General features: G+C 51.0%; 1 protein-coding gene across 2 annotated transcripts; it reads right to left on the minus strand.

Moving 5' to 3' along the window:
• Nucleotides 1–8,294: 8,294 nt before the first annotated feature.
• CYP2S1 (cytochrome P450 family 2 subfamily S member 1) lies at nt 8,295–20,127 on the minus strand. 2 transcript variants are annotated; one of them, XM_080644475.1, is made up of 9 exons: nt 19,748–20,127; nt 18,532–18,697; nt 16,497–16,646; nt 15,922–16,082; nt 15,596–15,775; nt 13,806–13,947; nt 12,301–12,488; nt 9,511–9,652; nt 8,295–9,430 (listed from the first exon to the last, which is right to left on the minus strand). In XM_080644475.1, exons 1-9 carry the CDS (start codon nt 19,922–19,924, stop codon nt 9,249–9,251), a joined length of 1,488 nt encoding a protein of 495 aa, XP_080500601.1. In that variant the 5' UTR covers nt 19,925–20,127; the 3' UTR covers nt 8,295–9,248. The 2 variants fall into 2 exon arrangements, with proteins under 2 accessions (XP_080500601.1, XP_080500600.1); XM_080644474.1 differs by having other exon boundaries at nt 8,300–9,359; nt 19,748–20,125.
• Between the last annotated feature and the right edge of the window lie 413 nt (nt 20,128–20,540).

Genomic DNA, 20,540 nt, shown 5'->3' on the forward strand with positions numbered 1-20,540 from the left:
AGGAACTCCATTCCTGGAGAAACCTTGGAAACCAGAACCTGCAGAACACCTGCTGGGTGGCATCCGGAGTACACTCAGGGAGATGTGGAGCCTCCTGCCCAAGAGACCCACCTGGGCACAGAAACAGGACCCGCCCTGGCCCGTGTGGCTCTGTTGGTTGGAGCATCAGCATCATCTTGTACCAAGCGGTGGTGGGTTCTATTCCTGGTCAAGGCACATGCCTAGGTTGCGGGTTCCCTCCCCGGTCATGGCACGTGGAGGCAGTCAATCAATGTTTTTCTCTCACATCGGTGTTTCTCTCTCTCTGTGTGTGTCTGTCTCTCTCACTTCCTCTCTCTAAAAATCAATAAAATTAAAAAAAAAGAATCTATTTTAAAAAAAGGAACAAGACCCCAGGGTGTCCTGTGGGAACACCTCAGGGAGGGTGCCTGAAGAGTTGGGCTGGAATCCCAGCCCTACCAGGAACTGGTGATCTTAGAAGTGACTGGCCCCTCTAGGCCTCAATTTGTCCATCTGTAAGATGGGAATAAACGGAGGGAGGATATCCTGGTCCAGCGCACGTGCAGTTCTTCTTTGCACATGATGAGGACGGCTGACCAGGTGCCCTTTATTTTTGGCATGCCATCTGTTTGTTTCTCTGTGCACTTGCATTATGGTCCTTGCAGACGTGGTGCCTGTGTGTGGGTTCTGCTGCCTGTCCATCTCTATGCCCCTATGTATTTTGCACATGGAGGTCTCTGTAAGCCTGCATTTCTGGGGGGGGGGGTGAGGGGGGGGGAGTTGGGCAGCCATCTCTCTGCCCTTAAAGCTTCTGTGTGTTGTTATCCCTACAGCTCATCACCAAGTCCTGTCCTTTCAGCCTGCTGATGTTTCCCATCTGCCCCTCCTCCCGTCTGAATGCAGCCCCATCCTTTCTCACCGGCCCCCTGTCCTGGCCTCCTCCCTGACCTCCTTGCCTCCATTCTTGCTCTCTCCAAAGCATCTCCCATTCAGCCACCAGAGGGATGTTTCAGAGATTCTCATCCAACCCTGTGCCTTCCCAGCTTGACCTTAGCTCCTTACTGCCCTCAGGGCGAGCTCCCAGCTCCCTAGCCTGGCACTCAGGGCTCTTCACCATCAGCTTCCCTGAGCTGTCTCATTTGCATCCTATTTCAGTGATGGCCTTAGCATCCATCCTGCCGCCCAAGCCTGACTTTCAGGGTTCTCTTGAACCCCCTCACCTGACAGTAACTTACCTAGTCCCATGGAGGACTCAGCTTCACAAACCTTTCCCCCACCTGGCCCTGCCTGTTCTCTCCCTGACACCTCTGCTCTGGCCTCCTCCCTGGTCTTCCTGCCTCCACTCTTCCTTCCTCTAACTTGCTCACAGCAAGAGGAGTGTGTCTCAATCCCAAATCACCCTTTCCCTCCTTTTCTCCAAACCTTTCAAGATAAAACTCCAGACAGCTCGCTTTAGGTCCCCTCATGTCTACTGACCCTCCTCTCCTGTCCCCAGACTTCTTTCCTTTGATGGAAGGCTTGAGGCATCCTCTTGCAGACTTTTGTCCCCAACCCCTACATATGCTTCAGCCACATCTCAGCATCCCCTCTCCATTGTATCATGGTCTGGCCCTTCCCAGTCTAATCTAGGTCCCACTCTTCACTCACAACACTCTGTCCTTTTCTCTAACAACACTGCATGGGTTGCCATGACACAGTAGTCTTCCATTATCCATGGTTCCACTTTCCTAGTCTCAGTTACACGCGGTCAACCACAGCCGGAAAATATTAATAGAAAATTCTAGAAATAAACAATTAACATGTTTTAAATTGCATGTTATTGTGAGTGGATTGATGAAATCTGGTGTGGTCCCTGGGACGTGAATCATCCCTTTGTCTAGCGTATCTATGCTGTGTATACTCCCCACCCAGTAGACACTTAATAGCTGTGGGTTATCAGATCTGTTAGAGAGCGAAAGTATTCACATAATTTTATTACAGTACAGTGTTATGATTGCTCCATTTTATTATTACTTACTGTTGTTAATCTCTTACTGCGCCTAATTTATCAATTAAATGTTGTCATAGCTATGTATGTATAGGAAAAAACACAGTCTATACAGGGATCAGTACTATTGGTGGTTCTAGGCATCTACTGAAGGTCTTGGAACATATCCCCTGTGGGTAAGGGGGGACTGCTGTATATTTATTTTATATATTTATTAGTGTGACTATGTGTCTCATATCTGTCTCCTCCTACTGGTCTGTGGGCTCTGGGGGGGAGCAGGGACTGGATCTATCCTGGTGACCACTGCATCTCCACTACCCTGTAAACGTCTTGCCATAAAGTGGCCAATTCATTATTGTGGCATTTTGGGGATGCAAATATGTGTAAACGTCTACCCACCTGTTTGAATATGGTCAGGAGACCTACATATCTAGGGCTCAGTGGACCTGGCTGTGTGCATGACCAACTCGAATATCTGTTTGTTCACTCAAGAACTGTTAGGGGCAAAGATAGAATATTGGGGACTAGCTATGGTTATGGGAAATATTATCATGCTCTGTTAACCACTATTGCCTTGTGTTGGTTAAAGAAAGGTCATTCTGACCTGGCTGGGAGTTGTAAGCTCCCAGGACCTGGGAGTCAACCTTGGACCTGGGAATCAACTTTGGAGCCATTCTCATTCAAGAACTGCCTATTATCATGGAAAGATTAACAACCTTGTTGCCCAAACAATGGAGTCCTACCCCAGCCTGCATAGCCCACTTCCCCATGCCTGTAATCCCTACTTCCCCACGTAATCTTTGTCTTACTCTAGTAAGCAGTTGGCTTATAGGGGGTTGCAGAGCAGATTTTTGTGGATGACCTGCTGCTCTCCCATATTGCTGGCAGTATTAGAATAAACACTCATATATGATTCAACCCCGTCTCTGCTTAATTGGCTCCAGTAGTGACAGGCAGCCCGGACCCATTGATTGTCCAGTTACAGAACTATTTGCTGAGCACTTACCATGTGCTTGCAATTTACTTTCTTTGTTTTTTGTTTTGTTTTTTTAATCCTCACCCAAGGATATTTTCCCATTGATTTTTAGAGAGAGTGGAATAGAAGGGGCTGGAGGAGACACAAAGAGAGAAACATCCATGTAAGAGACTTATTGATTGGTTGCCTCCTGCACATGCCCCGACTGGGCCAGGGATTGAGCCTGGAATTGAGGTACATGCCCTTGACTGGAATTGAATCCTCAGCTCTCCAGTCTGTGGGTCAACACTCTCTCCACTGAGCCAAACTGGCTAGGGCACAATTTACTTCCAAATCCCTTAAAAAATGAGATGGATAAGTGGGTAGAAATGCTCCCTGTGCCAGGGGCTGGAGATTCCACAGTGAGCTCATATCTCAAGAGGAAGAGAAACAACAACCAGATAAGCACTTATCAGGATGCACCAAGCGCAGTGAAAAATAGCGGAGGAGGGTGAGGGTTAACAGCGACAAAAAGTTATATCAGGACTTTCTTTTTTGGGGGGTTAATCTTCTGGAGCAGCGGTCGCCAACTGGTGGTCCGTGAGGTCTGAAAGGTTGGCAACCACTTCTCTGGAGGATATTTCTTTCATTGATTTTTAGAGAGAGTGGAAGGGCGTGGGAGAGACAGGGAGAGAAACATCAATGTGAGAGTGACACATCGATTGGTTGCCTCCCACATGTGCCCCGACCAGGGCTGAGGATTGAGCTTGCAACCTAGGTACGTGCCCTTGACCGGAATAGAACCTGGACCCTTCAGTCTACAGGCAGAAACTCTTACCACTGAGCCAAACCAGCCAGGGCTCTGTGAGGATTTCTGACTGTGTGTGTGTGTGTGTGTGTGTGTGTGTGTGTGTGTGTGTGTAGGGTGGGGTGGTGGCACACTTAACCCCTGTATTGTTCAAGAGTCAAGTGTATATCCCATTTTCTTTATCCGTTCATAGAGCAACATTTAGGTTGTGAATAATGCTGCCATGAACATGGGGGTCCAGCTATCTCTTTGAGACACTGATTTCTTTTCTTTTAGGTATATACCCAGAAGTGGGATTCTGGGTCATAGGGTAATTCTATATTTAATTGTTTTGAAGAAATTCATACTGTGTTTCATAGTGGCTGTACCCATGTAGACCCCCAGCAACAAAGCACCAGGCTTGCCAACTGGGTGGCTCTGAATAGAGAGAGACACCTGATTCGATTTTTTAGAACTATATATGTATTTATTGATTTCAGAAAGGAAGGGAGAGGGAGCATGTGCCCTGATTGGGAATTGAACCATGACCTCCTGGTTTACATGTCAATGCTCTATCACTGAGCCATGCCAGCCGGGCTCGATTTGGTTTTAAAGGGTCCCTCTGCCAAGGCCAGTAAGTGAAAGGTTGACAGAAAACTTTCTACCAGAGAGATCAGGGCCTGGATGCACTACAAGGACCACTGTTTAGTGTGATTTGATGCTCCAAGAATGGGTCAGCACCTCCAGGAAGAAGCTCTTGACAGAATGAGCCAGAATCTGACCTAAGTCCCAGTTTATAGGGGATTCCTGGGAATGGAAGGATATCTTGAGTAGCACCACAAAAATGCCATCAGCCAAGTCTAGGATATGAAAAGTTGTACAGCCCTGGCCAGTGTGGCTCGGTTGGTTGGAGCATCGTCTTGTGCACCAAAAGGTTGTGTCCTGATCGGGAATTGAACCATGACCTCCTAAAGGTTGTGGGTTCGACTCCTGGTCAGGGCACATACCTAGGTTGTGGGTTCCTTTCTCAGTCAGGACACGTGTGGGAGGCAACCAATTGATGTTTCATTCTCACGTCAATGTTTCTCTCTCTCTCTTTCCCTTTCCCTCTCTTTTCTTCTTTCTCTAAAATAAAAAAAAATACAGACTGTCAAATTACAGTGGGAAGGTTAGGGAGAGGTGGGGGAAATAAGAGATCAACCGAAGGACTTATATGCATGCATATAAGAATAACCAACAGATGCAAAACATTGGGGGGTGAGGGCATGTATGGGAGTGGGGTGGGGGGGGCAATGGTAAGATATGTACACATATAATACCTTAATAAAAATTTAAAAATAAAAAAATAAAATAAATAAAAAGAAAAAGAAAAATTGTACAGGGCAAAGGACACATTTCTTCAAGAAATAAGTGGTGCCTGGCAGGTGTGGCTTACTAATAGTGGTTGAGCGTCGACCTGTGAATCAGGAGGTCAGGGTTCGATTCCTGGCTAGGGCACATGCCTGGGTTTTAGGCTCAATTCCCAGTATAGGGCCTGCAGGAGGCAGCTGATCAATGATTCTCTTTCATCATTGATGTTTTCTATCTCTCCCTTCCTCTCTGAAACAAACAAACAAAAAGTGGCACACAAAATGTTAGAGAATGGTTGCAGATTTCAAAGATGTAAGAGGGTTTAAACGAAGGCACTGTATGGTGAGGCTTTGGGTCTTTGTTTGAACACACCCAGTTATAAATACATTTAGGAGATTGCCAGGGAAACATGAACACGGACACTGAAGAGCTGCTAACAGTGAGGGGTGTAAAAATAGGTATTGCGGTTGTAACCTTTTCTTCTTTTTGTAGAAAAGCAAGTAAGAATTTATTGATGGCAGCAAAATCATACGTAGGACTGTGGAACAAGGAAGGGCGTGGAAGAAGCAACAGGGGAGCTAGGCTGGGCTGCTTTGGCTCCCTGGGAAGTCAGAGAAAAGCGGGCCTTGGAGACACGTTCAGGGGGTGAGCCCTGGAAGAGGTGCTGCTGCCCATGGCTCCCCTGGTTGCAGGCCTCACCTCAGTGAGGTCCCTTAGAGGCTGGGGGATGTGTGGCTGTGGGGGAAGGACTGAGGGAAGGGAATGGCAACCTGGGCATGTGTCCTGAGGGAGAGCGCCTGTGGTTGTAACTTTTGAAAAGCAAAATTTAAAGGGGGGAGTTATTGTTTTAAAAAGTTAAGCCTCGCCCTGACCGGTTTGGCTCAGTGGATAGAGGGTCGGCCTGCGGACTCAAGGGTCCCAGGTTCGATTCCGGTCAAGGGCATGTACCTTGGTTGCAGGCACATACCCAGTAGGGAGTGTGCAGGAGGCAGCTGATCGATGTTTCTCTCTCATCGATGTTTCTGGTTCTCTATCCCTCTCCCTTCCTCTCTGTAAAAAATCAGTGAAATATATTAAAAAAAAAAAAAGTTAAGCCTCTTTGTTGCGGATGAAATTTTGGATACAGATACATTATAAATGTATATCATGCCACTGAATTGTACACCAAAGGTTAAAATGGTATTGTGATGCATATTTTACCACACACGCCCAAACTAAAACCAACATAACGCGTATCACCTTTCACACTGATGCAGTTCAAGGTCCATCCTTCCTTGCAGAAAGAAGTTTGTTAGTATTCCTGACCCCATGCTTCCCTGGATGTGAATTTTGAGTGCAAAAGAAAGCAAGTCATCGCTTTCATTTAAAAGGAGGAAACATTAAACATCATTCATTCCTTTTCACATCGCACTGTTGATGTGAGACACATCCAAACCTGTAAAGAATTTTTATGAGTGTATTTGATGACAATTGCAGGGAATCAAAATCTCAACAGACTGAGAAAAGCTCCAGAGAATGGCAGTTTTGCAGCTTATGTTATACCTTAGAATCAGAGGAGGAGGTGTAGGGTGGGTTACATGAAATCTATTGGTGGTGGATTTAGGGGATGGGAGAAAGCAAAGGCGGAAGTAGGGGTGGCAGGGTGGAGCAGGGGGATCTCTGAGACTGGATGAAAAGTAGAACGGATGCCTGCTTCTTTTACAGGGTAGTGAGCAGTTACAGCGCATAGAGATGGTATGTGGAAGAACAAGATAACAGGGGCTTCTGGGCTCTCAGCTCTGGTTCCTTGGGTGTGCCCTGAGGGGTCTGGGAAAGATTACTCTAACATTTCAAAGGTATGTTGCCTTAGATGCAAAAAGACAGGCTCACTTAAGGAAAGGTTGACCTTTGTCAAAGAAGCTACAGGCCCAGGACAGGCTACGGGCCATGACCTGCTTTCAGTTAGGAATTATGTTCACACTGTCCTTTGTGGTTACTTTCAGTCTGTGTTTACAAGGCCATCATGCAGGCCTCCCTTGAGCTTATCAGGTTTAGTATGTGGTCCCTTTTTTTGCCCACAGCACTGACATATTAAAACGCAGTAATAGTACTAGTAACATCCCAGAACTTAGCTGGTATTTTGTTTCTATTAAGTCCCACAATTTTTCACATTTCTTTTTTGAAATTTAATACATCTCTCAGATGCTACAGCTTCAGTCAGGCTGTGATCAGCTGGAAAGTGGCAAAGTTAGGATCTGATTCCAATCTCATCGTATCACTGTTCTGGGCTACCTCTATAGAACTTAAGCCAAAAAATAAAGTGATTACATCAGGGGAAAAAAAACCCAAATGCAAAACTTTAGGCCCTGGCTGGGTAGCTCAGTCGGTTAGAGCATTGTCTCAATACACCGAGGCTGCGGGTTTGATGCCAGGTCAGGGCACATCCAAGAATTAATCAATGAATGCATGGATAAGTGGAACAACAAGTCGATGTCCTCTCTTACTTTAAAATCAATAAATTTTAAAAAAACTTTAATGATACATGCATTGCTAAAGCATTCAGGGGTCAGATAAACTGTTGGCAAGTTACTTTGAAATTCCTAGAAAAATGAGCTGGATGGACAGGTGGAGAGAAATGTACTAAAGCAAACTGAATCCAGGGGCACATGGCAGTTCCCCAATAATTCCCTCGGCTTTACTGGAATTTGGAATTTTGAAAATTGTCATAAAACTAGCAGAAAAGTGGATGAAATAGAAAGCAGGAAGGGGATGGTTATTAAATGAGATGGCTGATTGTACTCGTCTACTTCTGTGTTTGAAAACTTCCTTACTAACTAACAAATAAAACGATGCTTCTGGTTTCTTAAAGAAGGCAGGAGGAAAGGGGTTTAAAAGAGCGGAAGTAGGGTCAGGGTTTGTGTTCCAGAATCTGCTTTTGGATGGGAGTTCGCAGGGATTGGATGGGCCATTTTCAGGCTTTCCCTGGCTGAGGCCCACCCCGTCCAGGGTCCAGGCCAGCTGTTCGGCGGTTACCTTCTCCCCACCCCCCTCAGCCTCCCGGGAAGTAAGCCCAGGACAGGCCCCTCCTCCCCACATCTGGTACTGATGTCAACAGCCAGGGTGGGCGGGGACCATGTTTTTCAGCTCCCGCCCAGCCTCCAGGGAGGGGTGGACGCCCCCATCCCCGCCCCTTACTCACAATGTCAGACTCTGTCACACACACACCAGGCTCTGCCACGGGGCTGGACCACAGGCCAGAAACAAACTTTTATTACAAATCAGGGACCTTCGAGTCACAAGGCCAGCAGATCTGGTCTCTTCCCTGACACGGGGAGTTGGAATCTGTCCCCCACTTGTTCCTCTAGCCCCTTCCCCCGTTTCTACGTGGGACTTTGAGTAGGGATGGTGGGTCAGTGTGTGTTGAGGGGGCAGGAGAGCCTTTCAACATGGTTATATAACCTGGTCCGAGGGTCCCCATGTGTCCTAGTTTACTTGGTTCCAGCTCTGTGTAACTGCACAATGGGGGTATGTTTGTATTTGGGAGAATTTGGGGATCAGGGTGCTTGGAAGGGTCCTTGAAGGCTGAAGGTGTGAAGGCCAGGGTGTGACTGTCTCAGCAGGAAGATATCTGGGAGTCAGGACAAGGCCAGGTGTGAGCTGGCTGTGTGGTCCAGTGGTTGGGAGCACGTGGCTGGTGAGTCACGTGCCTGCATAAGGTGTGGTTCCTCGAGGGCTGAGGACAGTCTCTCTGCAAGGTGACATGACCCAGGAAGGTGCATGCTCCCTGCCCCAGGCTCCTAGAGACGGTGGTACTGTTAAGTGTGATGAGTGAAGAGGTGGCAGCTGAACTCCCCTACATGGGTTGTGAGTCCAGGGGACTTACGTTGTATGCACGTTGGTGGGTTATCTGGGCATGTGGTTATGACTCCAGAAAGACTAAGTTTATGTCTATAGAAAGCTTGCGTGGCTGAGTTGCCTTGTGGTTGTGTATGGGTGTGTGGTTCAGTGAGTGTGGCCCTGTGGACAAGTATCTGTGTGACTGACTCTCAAAAACAACTACAGGTGTGTGAATGTGGTTTCCCGTGGTGTAGACATGGCTCTGGTCACAGTCATGTCCAGGCCCAAGGTCGAGGCTGCTACCTCCCATACCCTCTTCTTCATTTGTTCCACGCGATGGGGTGGGATGGAGGTCAGCGGGGCCGAACTTGCAGCTGGAAGGTTGGAGGGATGTTGAAAAGGCCACTGACAGCTGGCTGGAGACTCACGGCGCCCACTGGGCACGGGCTCTCCAGGGAGAAGGCCTGCAGGATGGCGGTGACGAGAAGGAACAGCTCCGCTCGTGCCAGGCCCTCCCCAGGGCAGACCCGCTTCCCTGGAGGGGAGAGGGAGATGGGGCTGGGCTAGCCTCCTCACACCCAGCCAGTGGGTGGCAGGAACTGGCCCAGTAGATACCTAAGGAGAAGGGCAGGAATGCCTCCTGCTTCTTGAACCTTCCATCTGCATCCAGAAATCGGTCTGGGTTGAACTCCTCTGGCTGTGTGAAGACTTCGGGGTCATGCAGGACAGAGCCCAGAAGGGGGAAGACCTCAGTGCCCTGAGGGGAAATCATAACAGAACTGCAAATACCTCTCACCACCCAGGTTCTGGGCGGCAGAGCACAGGAAGCTGCACTGTCGCAGACACCAGTTCACAAAATGTAATAGCATCGACATGTAACAAGCTTATTATGGGCCAAGCAGTTGATTAAGCATTTTATGTATATTACCTCACATGTAATAGGTACATGTCTTCCGCTTACACACACACAAGCGCACATATAAACTCACTATATGTTTTAACAAGCCTGGGAGGAAGTTACTAATATGATCCCCATTTTAAAGATGGGAAAACTGAGGCCCAAGGAACTTCAGCAACTTGCCCAAGGCAACATTTGACACAGCACAGCTTGTTATATTTATTTATTTATTTATTATATTTTTATTGATTTCAGAGAGGAAGGGAGAGGGAGATAGAGACAGAGACATGAATGATATGAGAGAATCATCGATCGGCTGCCTCCTGCATACCCCCCACTGGGGATCGAGCCTGCAACCTGAGCATGTGCCCTTGACTGGAATCGAACCCGGGACCCTCAATTCCACAGGCTAACGCTCTATCCACTAAGCCAAACCAGCCAGGGCTATTTTTATTTTTTTAATACGTATTTTATTGATTTCAGAGAGGAAAGGAGAGGGAGAGAGAGTTAAAAATATCAATGATGAGGGAGAATCATTAATCAGCTGCCTTCTGCACACCCACTATGGGGGATTGAGCCTGCAACCCAAGCATGTGCCCTGACTGGGAATTGAACCAGGGACCCTTCAGTCTGTAGGCCAATGTTCTATTCACTGAGCCAAACCGGCTAGGGCCAGAGCTTGTTGTTTTTAAAGTAGAGGCCTGGTGCACGAGATTTGTGCATTTGGGGGTGGGGGCGTTCCTCAGCCCTGCCTGCGCCCTCTCCCAGTCTGGGAGCCCTCAGGAGATGTCCGACTGCCAGTTTAGGCCAGCTCCCCACTGTGAGCCCAGCTTCTGGCTGAGCGGCACTCCCCCTGTGGAAGTGCACTGACCACCAGGGGGCAGCTCCTCCGTTGAGTGTTTGCCCTCTGGTGGTATCGACCAGTCATTCCACCCTTGGGTCGATTTGCATATTAGCCTTTTATTATATAGGAATATAGGATTGTTTTAAACTTTGAGGTATGCTGTGATTCTGGAGGCCTGGAGGCCAGCTTTTTGCCACTCTGGTCTTCTGGAGGTGAAGGCAAGGGCAGGTGGGTGAGGGCTGTCTACAGAGGCTCCCTCTGCCCAAGTTCAGGGAGGGTGGCAGCCCCTTCAGCTGAGATCAGAGTTGCCATGTTCCCAGGACTGTGTTGGAGGGTGAAGGAAGGTAGGGAGTGAGGAGAGCAAGGGACTTCCATTGCTAGGAACTCTAGCTAATGGGCTCTGAGTTGGGAAGGTGAGGGGACTACAGGAAAAGATAGGGTCATGCTATTGCTATTAAAATAAGAGAAAGGCAGATAGCAGTGGTTAAAGCATAGGGTTGGGTAATATCTTTCTCTGACCACTTGTGGGCTGGGTGAGCCTGGCAAGTCTTCTAACCTTTTTATAAAAAATATATTTTTATTGATCTTAGAGAGGAAAGGAGAGGGATAGAGACATAGAAACATCAATGATGAGAGAGAACCATCAATCAGCTGCCTCCTGCACGCCCCCCACTGAGGGATCGAGCCCACAACCTAGGCATGTCCCCTTGGCCAGAATCAAACCTGGGACCCTTCAGTCCGCAGGCCGATGCTCTTATCCACTGAGCTCTAGCTTGGGCTCTTCTAACCGTTCAAGGCCTCAGTTTTCTCATCTGTAAGATGGGCATGTTAGTGGTGTAGGATTGCTTTGAAATTTAAACACCTGGCACAGAGCAGGTCCTCAATCATTATTGCTGTTGTCACCATCAATAGTGGTTGTCATTGCACAGTCACTGTGTTAACAATAGTCCCTGCTGCTGCCTCATGCACAAGACTGCCACCCTCCAGGTACCGAGAGCCACATTGGTGCTTTACAAGCATAGCCTCATAAGATTCCTTGCAATCCTGGTTAATACTATTACCTTTCCCAATTTAGAAGAGGGATAGATGGAGGCTCAGAGGGGGAAGTGATTTGCCCAAGGTCCCAGATAAAAGACTGGATTGCAACTGCCAAGGATTGATTCTACCACAATGAAGCTCAAGAAGGAAGCAGTTTGCCGAAACCGGTTTGGCTCAGAGAGTCAGCCTGCGGACTGAAAGGTCCCAGGTTCGATTCCGGTCAAGGGCACGTACCTTGGTTGCGGGCACATCCTCAGTAGGAGGTGTGCAGGAGGCAGCTGATTGACGTCTCTCTCATTGATGTTTCTAACTCTCTATCCCTCTCCCTTCCTCTCTGTAAAAAATCAATAAAATATATTTAAAAAAAAAAAAAAAAGAAGGAAGCAGTCAGAAGGAACCTTAGGTTTCTGAGGAGACATCGCCCCCTGGTGATGCTGGCTCCAAGTTGCTCTCTAGTGAAGGGACAGGAACTGAGATGGGGAGGAGGAGGAGGAGAAGGAGAAGAGAGGAGAAAGATACAGAAAGAGAAAGACCAAGATCCAGAAAAAGTCAGAGAGACACAGATAACAATAGACTTAGGCCTAAGGCAGATATACCACTGGGCATGGCTGCACGGCAGACCCACCTGGGGCAAGGTGTACCCTCGGAAGCAGGTGGTCCTCGTGAGGGCTCGGGGTATCCCCATGGGCACCAGCGCCAGCAGCCGCTGAGCCTCATGCAGAACCGCGTCCGTGTATGGGAGGCGAGCTCTGTCCTCCAGGCCTGGCGCCCGGCCAGCACCCAGCTCCCTTGTCAGTTCCTCGTGCACGCGTTCTGCCCGCAAGAGGAGGACTGGAGGTCAGAGGAGGGGTAGGGGCCTCTCCCTGGAAGCCCCATCTTCTTGAGCAGCTGTGGTTAGGGATGAGGCTGGTGGGTAAGAGGAAAAGCCCCCCCCCCCAGCCCTCCCTGAGCCTGGGTCCCACACATCCTGTGTGCTGGGCGTTGCTTCTCTCCTGTCTTAACTCCCTCAGCAATTCTGTGAGCTGGGAACCAGTATCTATCCCCATTTCCCAAATGAGGAAACTGAGGCCCAGAGCGCTGAAATCACAGCTGACTCTATTCCACCAAGGCCACCGGACCCCAGGTTCCATCTTCCAGGTCAGCCCACCCCACTGGCTCAACAGCATTTACCTGGCCAACGTGAGACGCTGGGGTTCCTTGGGGATTTTTTTTTTTTTTTTAATAAAGTGTGTTGTTGTTTTTTTCATATATTTTATTGACTTTTTACAGAGAGGAAGGGAGAGGGATAGAGAGTTAGAAACATCGATGAGAGAGAAACATCGATCAGCTGCCTCCTGCACACTCCCTACTGGGGATGTGCCCGCAACCAAGGTACATGCCCTTGACTGGAATTGAACCTGGGACCCTTCAGTCTGCAGGCCAATGCTCTATCCACTGAGCCATACCGGTCAGGGCTCCTTGGGGCTTATTACCAGCCCTATACTGCTCCTCACCATCCCAGCTTCAGTTCCTGCCTGTGCTCTCAGGACCCCAACTTGTTTTTCATCTCCTATACCAACCCTCCTGGGTGCCTCCTCATAGGTAGTCCCAGGCCCCTCACACTCAAGGTGCCCCAAACTAGCCTCAGTGTCTTCCCTGAGACAGTCTCTCATCCTTTCTGTTCCCATCTTGGGGTAGCCCCCTGGACCCCCAGGCCCCTGGCCAGAGCCCTGGGTCTGTCTCTGGATGTCTCCCTCCCCATCTTTCTCTGCCACCTGCCTACTTGGCCCCTTCTTTTCTCCCCACAGCTTGACCCAGCCCTGTCCTCTCCCACCCAGGCTTCCCTCCTACTTCATGGAAGCCCAAAGAATTTTTCTAAAATGCTAATTTGACCCCACCTCCCCCTGCTCAACATCCTTCCATGGATCCCCATTGCCCAGGATTAAGGGACAAGGCCCCGAGACATCTCCTGCCTCATTCCTCACTACGCCTCATTCGACAGCCAGCAGTCCCTCCGCTTCTCGGACACCCCAGATGCCAGGCTCGTGGTCACCTCCAGGCTCTGGCTCAGACTGTCCGCTCTCCTGGACACTCTTCCTCTCCAGCTCTCACTTCTGTTACCAGGGCCTGGCTGCCAGAAAAGGCTCCTACCTTGGACCTGAGGGTATTTCAGCAGGAGCAGGAGGGTGTAGCGGACCGTGGTGCTGATGGTCACCGTCCCCGCGAACAGCAGATAAATGACGGTCATCAACAAGTTCTTGTCAGTGAATTCTGTGTTTGAATCACGTTCCTCCTGGAAGAAACCGGGCAGAGGGGCTCAGAGAACACAACCTGCAGGTGGCGGGGGCTGCCCAGCTGGGCTTGGGGTAGCACAGCAAGTTCAAGTTTTGTCAAGGAGTTTAAATAAATGTTTGGAAAAGCCAGGATGTGGGCTCTTGATATGATTCTGTCTGGTTGGAATGTTTTTAAAAATGAAAGAGAATGACCACCATAAACACGCAAACAGAAAATGATGAGTGTTGGTGGGACGTGGGGAAATGGGAACCACTGTCGCCATTGGTGAGAATGTAAAATGGTGCAGCTGCTCTGGAAAATGGTATCGCAGTTTCTCAAAAAACTTCAAATAGAATAACAACATGATCCAGCAATTCCACTTCTGGACTTATCTCCAAAAGGATTGAAAGCAGGGTCTCGAAGAGATTATTCACAGTGGTGTGAGCCACAATAGCTAAAAGGTGGACGTAAGCCAAGTGCCTCTCACTGGATGAATGCATACATGAAATGTGGTCTATCCATACAATGGAATATGATTCCGCCTTAAAAAGAAAGGATATCCCTTGCCCAGCTAGTGTGGCTCAGTGTTGGAGCATCTACCTATGAACCAGGAGCTCACAGTTCAGTTCCTGGTCAGGGCACATGCCTGGGTTGTGGGCTTGATCCCCAGTGTGGGGTGTGCAAAAGGCAGCCAATTGATGATTCTCTCTCATTATTGATGTTTCTAATCTCTCTCTCCCTCTACCTTTCTCTCTGAAATCAATAAAAATATACAAAAAAAAAAAAAGAAAGGAAATCCCATCATTTGCTACAACATAGATGAACCTGAGGACATCTTGCTAAATGAAATAAAGTAGTTCAAAAGGTCTAATACTGTATGGTTCCACTTACATGAGGCACCCAGAGAAGGCAAATTAATAAAGACAGAAAATAGATTGGTGCTTGCCAGGAGCTGGGGCCGGGGGAATGGGGCGATGTTGAGAGGATAGCACTTCAGCTTTACAAGTTGGAAGGAGTATTTGGTTGCACAACAATATAAACACACTTAACACTAGTGAACTCTACACTCAAAAATGGTTAAGATGGTGAATTTTATGTTATGTATATTTTACTACAATTATTTTTTTAATTTAAAAAAATAAAAAAGAATTGGGGCCACACAGATAAGAAAAAATTCTCTCTCCATGAACAAGGTGGCTGCATTTATTCAAAGGATGTGGCCCTGAATAGCTCCCATAATTCCAAAGTTTAGTTATTTCCACAGGAGTTCCCTGGATTTTCATTTTCTCACATAATAATAAATTGTTCTTATATAATTAATAAAGCAGACTTTATTAGTATGATTGGCTAATGCAAGGTTTCATAAGGAAATGACTAAGTCTCAGGAAGTGTCCTGTGTGGGTAGGGGGAGCAGGGGTGGGGAGTGGGGTGAAGCAATGGTGGCCATTGCTAGTGGCAGGTCACTGGGCATGGGGGTGAGGTTGGAGGGAGGAGAAAGGAGAAATGCAGGAGACTCAGATACTCATGAAGTGGGGTGGGGAGAGGCAGAGAGAACAATGCACCATAAAGGGGAGATGTACACACACATGCACAGACACACCTGGGTGGCAGGCAGCCAGGCCGCCATCCCCATTCAGGAGCGCCTCCAAACCTCCACCTTCCCCCACCTTTGCCATCTTCAGCAGGAAGGCATCCACAACATCACGTGCAGGGCCTGAGGGGTCCAGGCTCCCCTGGTGCCGCTGCACCTGCTCAATGGCGAAGGTGGCCAGGGTGCCCACATGGCCGAGGAGCTGGGTTCGGGAGCCTGGGAGGTGCTGCAGGAGCCAGGAGAACATCTCATAGGTCTGTGGGGAGAAGGGCAGCTGTTTCCATGGGGCCTGGCCCTGCATCAAGGTGGAGGGGCAGGTGGATGGGGTGTTCTGGGGGTTACCTGGAAGAGGTAGGCAGGAACGTTTGGGGAAAGTGGTTGGAGAGGGGTCTCACTGCTTACCTGGCCCCAAGGGGAGCTGATCCTCAGCAGGATGCCACCAGCAGCCTGGACCACAGCCTGGAACTCCTCATCCTCGTAGGGGAAACGGAGGCCCACGGTGAGGGAGCAGACAATGTTGGAGGTGGCCTGGGCCAGCAGCAGGGAGGGGTCAAATGGCTGTCCTGGTGGGGAGGGGGCAAGGAGGAGTGTTGTGATGGAATCGGAGAGGACCGACGCCCTGGGGGCCAGAGACAACCACCAAGAGAAAGGCATTGAGACAGAGACAGACAGACAGGGACAGAGAAACAGACAAGGACAGAGAGAAAGAGACAAATAGGGACACAGACAAACAGGCAAGGAGAGAGACAGAGAAATTTACAGGAGAGAAAAACAAGTGGAGAGAGAAAGAGGCAGAAAAGTGATGTGACGATACCAGGGACACAGAGACTCTCTCAGGGAGAGAGCAGGACAGTGACAGAGGTAAAGGAGGAGCTAGAGGTGGAGGTGCATAGAGCCCCAGCCCAGCCATCTTGGGAGGGTCCTCCCCACACTCACTCAGGACCCCAGGGACCCTGGGCTGCCCCTGCCCTGCTCACCTGCCGTTCCCTGGAAGGCCTCCACCAGACACCGGGTCTCAGCCTGGATCAGCTCCTCACCTTCTCGCTTCCCCATGCCCAGGTCCCGCAGAGCGAGCAGGGTAAATCTCCTCAGCTGCCTCCACCGCTCCCCATTGGAGAAGAGAACCCCTGCACGGAAGGCTAGACTCAAGGAGGGACTGGCCCCTCTCTCCATTCCCTAGGACTACCCCTTCCTCCCAGTGAAGTGCCCAGAGGGGGTTCTTCGGGCCTGTCCTGAGTCCACATCTACGGAGTCCAGTGATAAGGACTCAGTGGGTGCTTAATAAATACCTGTCCTTGGGGCAGGGGTGACATTTTCCTGAAAAGTTGGTAACTGGGATCATCCAGGCTCCTGCTCTGTGATCAACCAGGTGAGTGAAGACTCCTTCCTTCCTTCCTTCCTTCCTTCCTTCCTTCCTTCCTTCCTTCCTTCCTTCCTTCCTTTTTTCCTTCCTTCCTTCCTTCCTTCCTTCCTTCCTTCCTTCCTTCCTTCCTTCCTCTTTTTACTCCTCTTTTCACCCACCCATACTTGTATCCTTCCTTCCTCTTCGTCCTTCCTTCCATTAAAGTTTATGGAGCACTGTGTGGTCCCTGCCTCACATTGTCTGGAGGTTGAACAGGGAGGGAAGAGGATGGAGTGGCAGTTTTCCTCCCTCATCTCAGAGACCTGCCCTGGATCGACCCGTCCCTGCTCTGAGCTCAGTGTTCCTGCTTGTAGAATTCTGGCCTGTAATGGCCTCTTGGATGCCTCCTCCCAGGTGTCCCCCGCCCTCCCACCCCTCCACTGTGTCCCCAACTGGCCTCAGCATCTCTCCTCCTCCCTGTTCTTAGCCCCGCCACCCCCACCCCTGTTTGGAGCTATGGATTCCTTTCCACGCCCCCCTCCCTTCCAACCCCAAGGCCCAGCCATGATCCAGCCCAGTCCCCTCCCTGGGCTCCCACACAGCAATCAGGGACCTTTCTAACTCTGTACCCTTTCCCTGCTTAATATCTATCGCTCCTCCAGAAAGCCCAAAGCCCAAACGCGGTGGCAGGACTCAGGCCCTGCACAACTAGACACTACTAACTTCAGTTTCATTACTCATCCCACTGCAATCCCACTGCCTTCTCTCACTTCCTCAGAGGTGTCAGGATTCCCCCTCTGTGCCTGTTCCCCCTGCCTGGATCACTCAGCTCTCCTTCCTCCCTGAACTAACTCCATTTATCCTTCATGTCTCAACTCAAATGTCATCTCCTCTGAGAAGCCTTCCCAGATTTCTCCCATTCTCCCCATTCTCCCCTCACACTGTCAGACCGGATACCTCATCTATCTCAGTTACCTCTGTGTCCCCAGTACCCAGTGCATAATGAAAACTTGTCAGCTGAATGGGTGAACACTTCTCACTTCCATGCTTTTGTGCTAGCTGGTCCCCACCAGGAACACCTTTCCCACTCATTCTGTGAGTCTCCGCTCAGATTCCCAACCTTTCAGGAAGACACCTTGGACACCCTCAGCAAGCAGGCTGGGTCAAGAGCCTCCTCCTATTCCTAGAGTCCCAGGGCTTCCCCCATCCTGGCCCTGACCCCTCTGCCAGCCCCTCCCTCATTCCTGACCTCTCCAGACTGTCACTTTCTGGTGACAGGTCTGTCTCCCCACGGGTGAGGCTCTGTGGGGGAGCCAGGCCAGACCGGCTGTTTAGTCACTGCTGGGCGGGACTCTGGCGTTCAGTCTCAGCACAGATAATAGTTTCTACCTTTGGTGTTTACACATCAGTTAATGCCTAGTGCCTTGAAAGTTTGCCCCTCCCTCCCAGCCCTGGGGATTTCACCTGGACCAGAGATAACCCTACCGCACACTGGTGACTACCAAATGCTTGCTTTGTGCAAAGCCCAGGCCTCATTCAATCCTCACTGCAACCCTGTGTACAGGCACTATTATCATTCCATTTTATGGACGAGGAAACAGAGGTCCAGGGACACTAAGCCCTGCAGGAAGGTCACACGCAGGCGGAAGCAGGCTCCACTCATGACTCACCATGGCCGTCAAAGGTGGGGTCCAGTGTTGCCAACATCCCCCGCCCACTGAACTCCTCAGCCTGACCTCCCAGGGCCTCCTGCACAGCCTTGTGCCCAACCAGGACCACCACGCGCCGCCAGGGTCCCAGGTGCACGGTGAACACCGGTCCATACTTCTTACTCAGCTGGGGGCAGGGAGAGAAAAGGGGGTGGTGCTGGTTCCAGTCTCCAAGTCTCCATCATGGCCCCTGTCGCTGGATGGGCCACCTGCTAGAAACTACCCACCTTCCCCCAGGTCTGCAAACTCTCCCAGCAACCCTGGCTAGCCGCTATCCTCTCACCTCCTGCAGAGCCTAACTTCTGACTTGGGGACAACCCAGAACCCTCCCCTCCCCTCCCAGTTCAGGTGTGAGGCAGCAGAAATGGGTAGCTGCCGCTTTGGCCTCCCATAGCTCCTCAACTCTCCGCACCCACAACGCAGCCACCCTTTTCTGTCACTGCTAAATCCTCAAATTCTGAAGCACATACTGCTGAGCATCTACCATCCCTCTCAGGACACCGCCACCCCCCAATGCCTGGAAGGCGCCCAGATTCCTGTGGAATGGGGAGCCTCTGGCTTCTTCCACCCACTCCCCACCCCCAAAGGCTGGGACTGCCTCACCTTCTTTCTTGCTCTCCTACCCTTCTCTGTCCCAGGAGCTCTCAGCTCCACCTACCCCTCACCTCCACCCCTCTATGCTCTGCAGGCAGATTCCTGGAACCCTCCAGCCTCTGCCTCCACTTCCTCCAGGGTCCCCTTCCTCTTTGCCCGTCCTTGGGAGAGCTCACCGGTATCTCCCCAGCTGTTCCACCCTTGGGGACAAACCCAACACCATCACACTATCAGCGTCTCTCCTGGCTCCCAGCTTCCCTGCCCGCTCCCCCTCCGCCCCAGGATTCTGAAGGCTCCTCTGCCCTGGGACCCCTGCTACAGGATCCCGCTTCCCTGCTCCTCGCCCACTCCACAATTCTGCCCCATCTCTCCCCAGGCAACGCCCGGTCCTGGATCCCTGCTCCCGCCCCACCCCAGGACACCGCGGCCCCCTGCCTGGGATCCCGTGCTGGCCTCCTCCCTAGAACACCCGAAGACCTCTCTGCCCGGCACGTTTCTCTCCTCGCAGCCCCCTCCCTCTCCTGGGCCCCCCCCGCCCCCCCCCCCCCCCAGCCCCTAGCCAGGGCATCCCACCGCTCCTCACCCGCAAGAGCCCCAAGTACAGCGCCCCAGGCCGGAGCTGCAGGAGGTTGCCCAGCAGCGGCAGCGGCGCGGGCCCGGGGGGCAGGCGACCTCGGGTCCGGGTTGCGGGCAGCGCCAGCGGCAGCAGCAGCAGCAACAGCAGCAGCAGCAGCAGCGCCCAGGTGCCGGTCGCCTCCATCTCCGCAGGTTGGCTCCTTCCCCAACTCCCAGACGCTCCACGCCGTAGGGCAGCTCTCTTCCCAACTAAGTCAGGTGGGGGGAGGCGGGGCAGCTAGCTCCCCACCCTTGCCTACCGGCAGGATTCTCTCCCCGCCGCCAGATTTCTTTCTCCCAGACCACCGCCGCCGGCTGGTGTGAGGGACACACTCTCTTCAGTCTCTCACTTTCGGGGGGGCGGAGACAGCGCCTTGGGCCCCAAGTAGGGCGTGGACAAACTGTGGGAACCTGGAAGCCGGAGACTTTGGCAGCCTCTAGGAGGCCACACCCGGAGCCTGGCGGTGATCACCCCCGCCCCCTGCGTTCTCCCCCGTACCCCCCTCGCCATTGCCATCCCCAAATACCACCTCCCTTTTCATTGTTATCGGCGTCCAGCTCCCAGACGCTCCAAGCCGTCAGGGCAGCTCCCTTCGTGTTTGCCTGTGCGTTACTGCATGGTGTCTTTGAGCCAGTTTCCTCCCGCACCTGACATCTTCACCGCGAACTAGGAGGAGGGGCTTGACCTCTCCCAATAAAGAAGGTGAGGTTCAGAGAGGTAAATCCTAGGCCACACAGCTAACAAGCGACAGAGCTGGGAT

The sequence above is a fragment of the Plecotus auritus genome, assembly GCF_963455305.1.
Source record: "Plecotus auritus genome assembly, chromosome: 10".
Lineage (NCBI taxonomy): Eukaryota > Metazoa > Chordata > Mammalia > Chiroptera > Vespertilionidae > Plecotus > Plecotus auritus.

Excerpts from the sequence above, each read along its gene's own strand:
- CYP2S1 (XM_080644474.1), bottom strand. The coding sequence starts at position 19,924 with ATGGAGGCGACCGGCACCTGGGCGCTGCTGCTGCTGCTGCTGTTGCTG. Across the intron at positions 12,489-13,805 it reads GAAATACCCTCAGGTCCAAG|AACGCGTGCACGAGGAACTG; the intron begins GTAGGAGCCTTT and ends TCTTGCGGGCAG. Across the intron at positions 9,653-12,300 it reads GAGGGTACACCTTGCCCCAG|GGCACTGAGGTCTTCCCCCT; the intron begins GTGGGTCTGCCG and ends ATTTCCCCTCAG.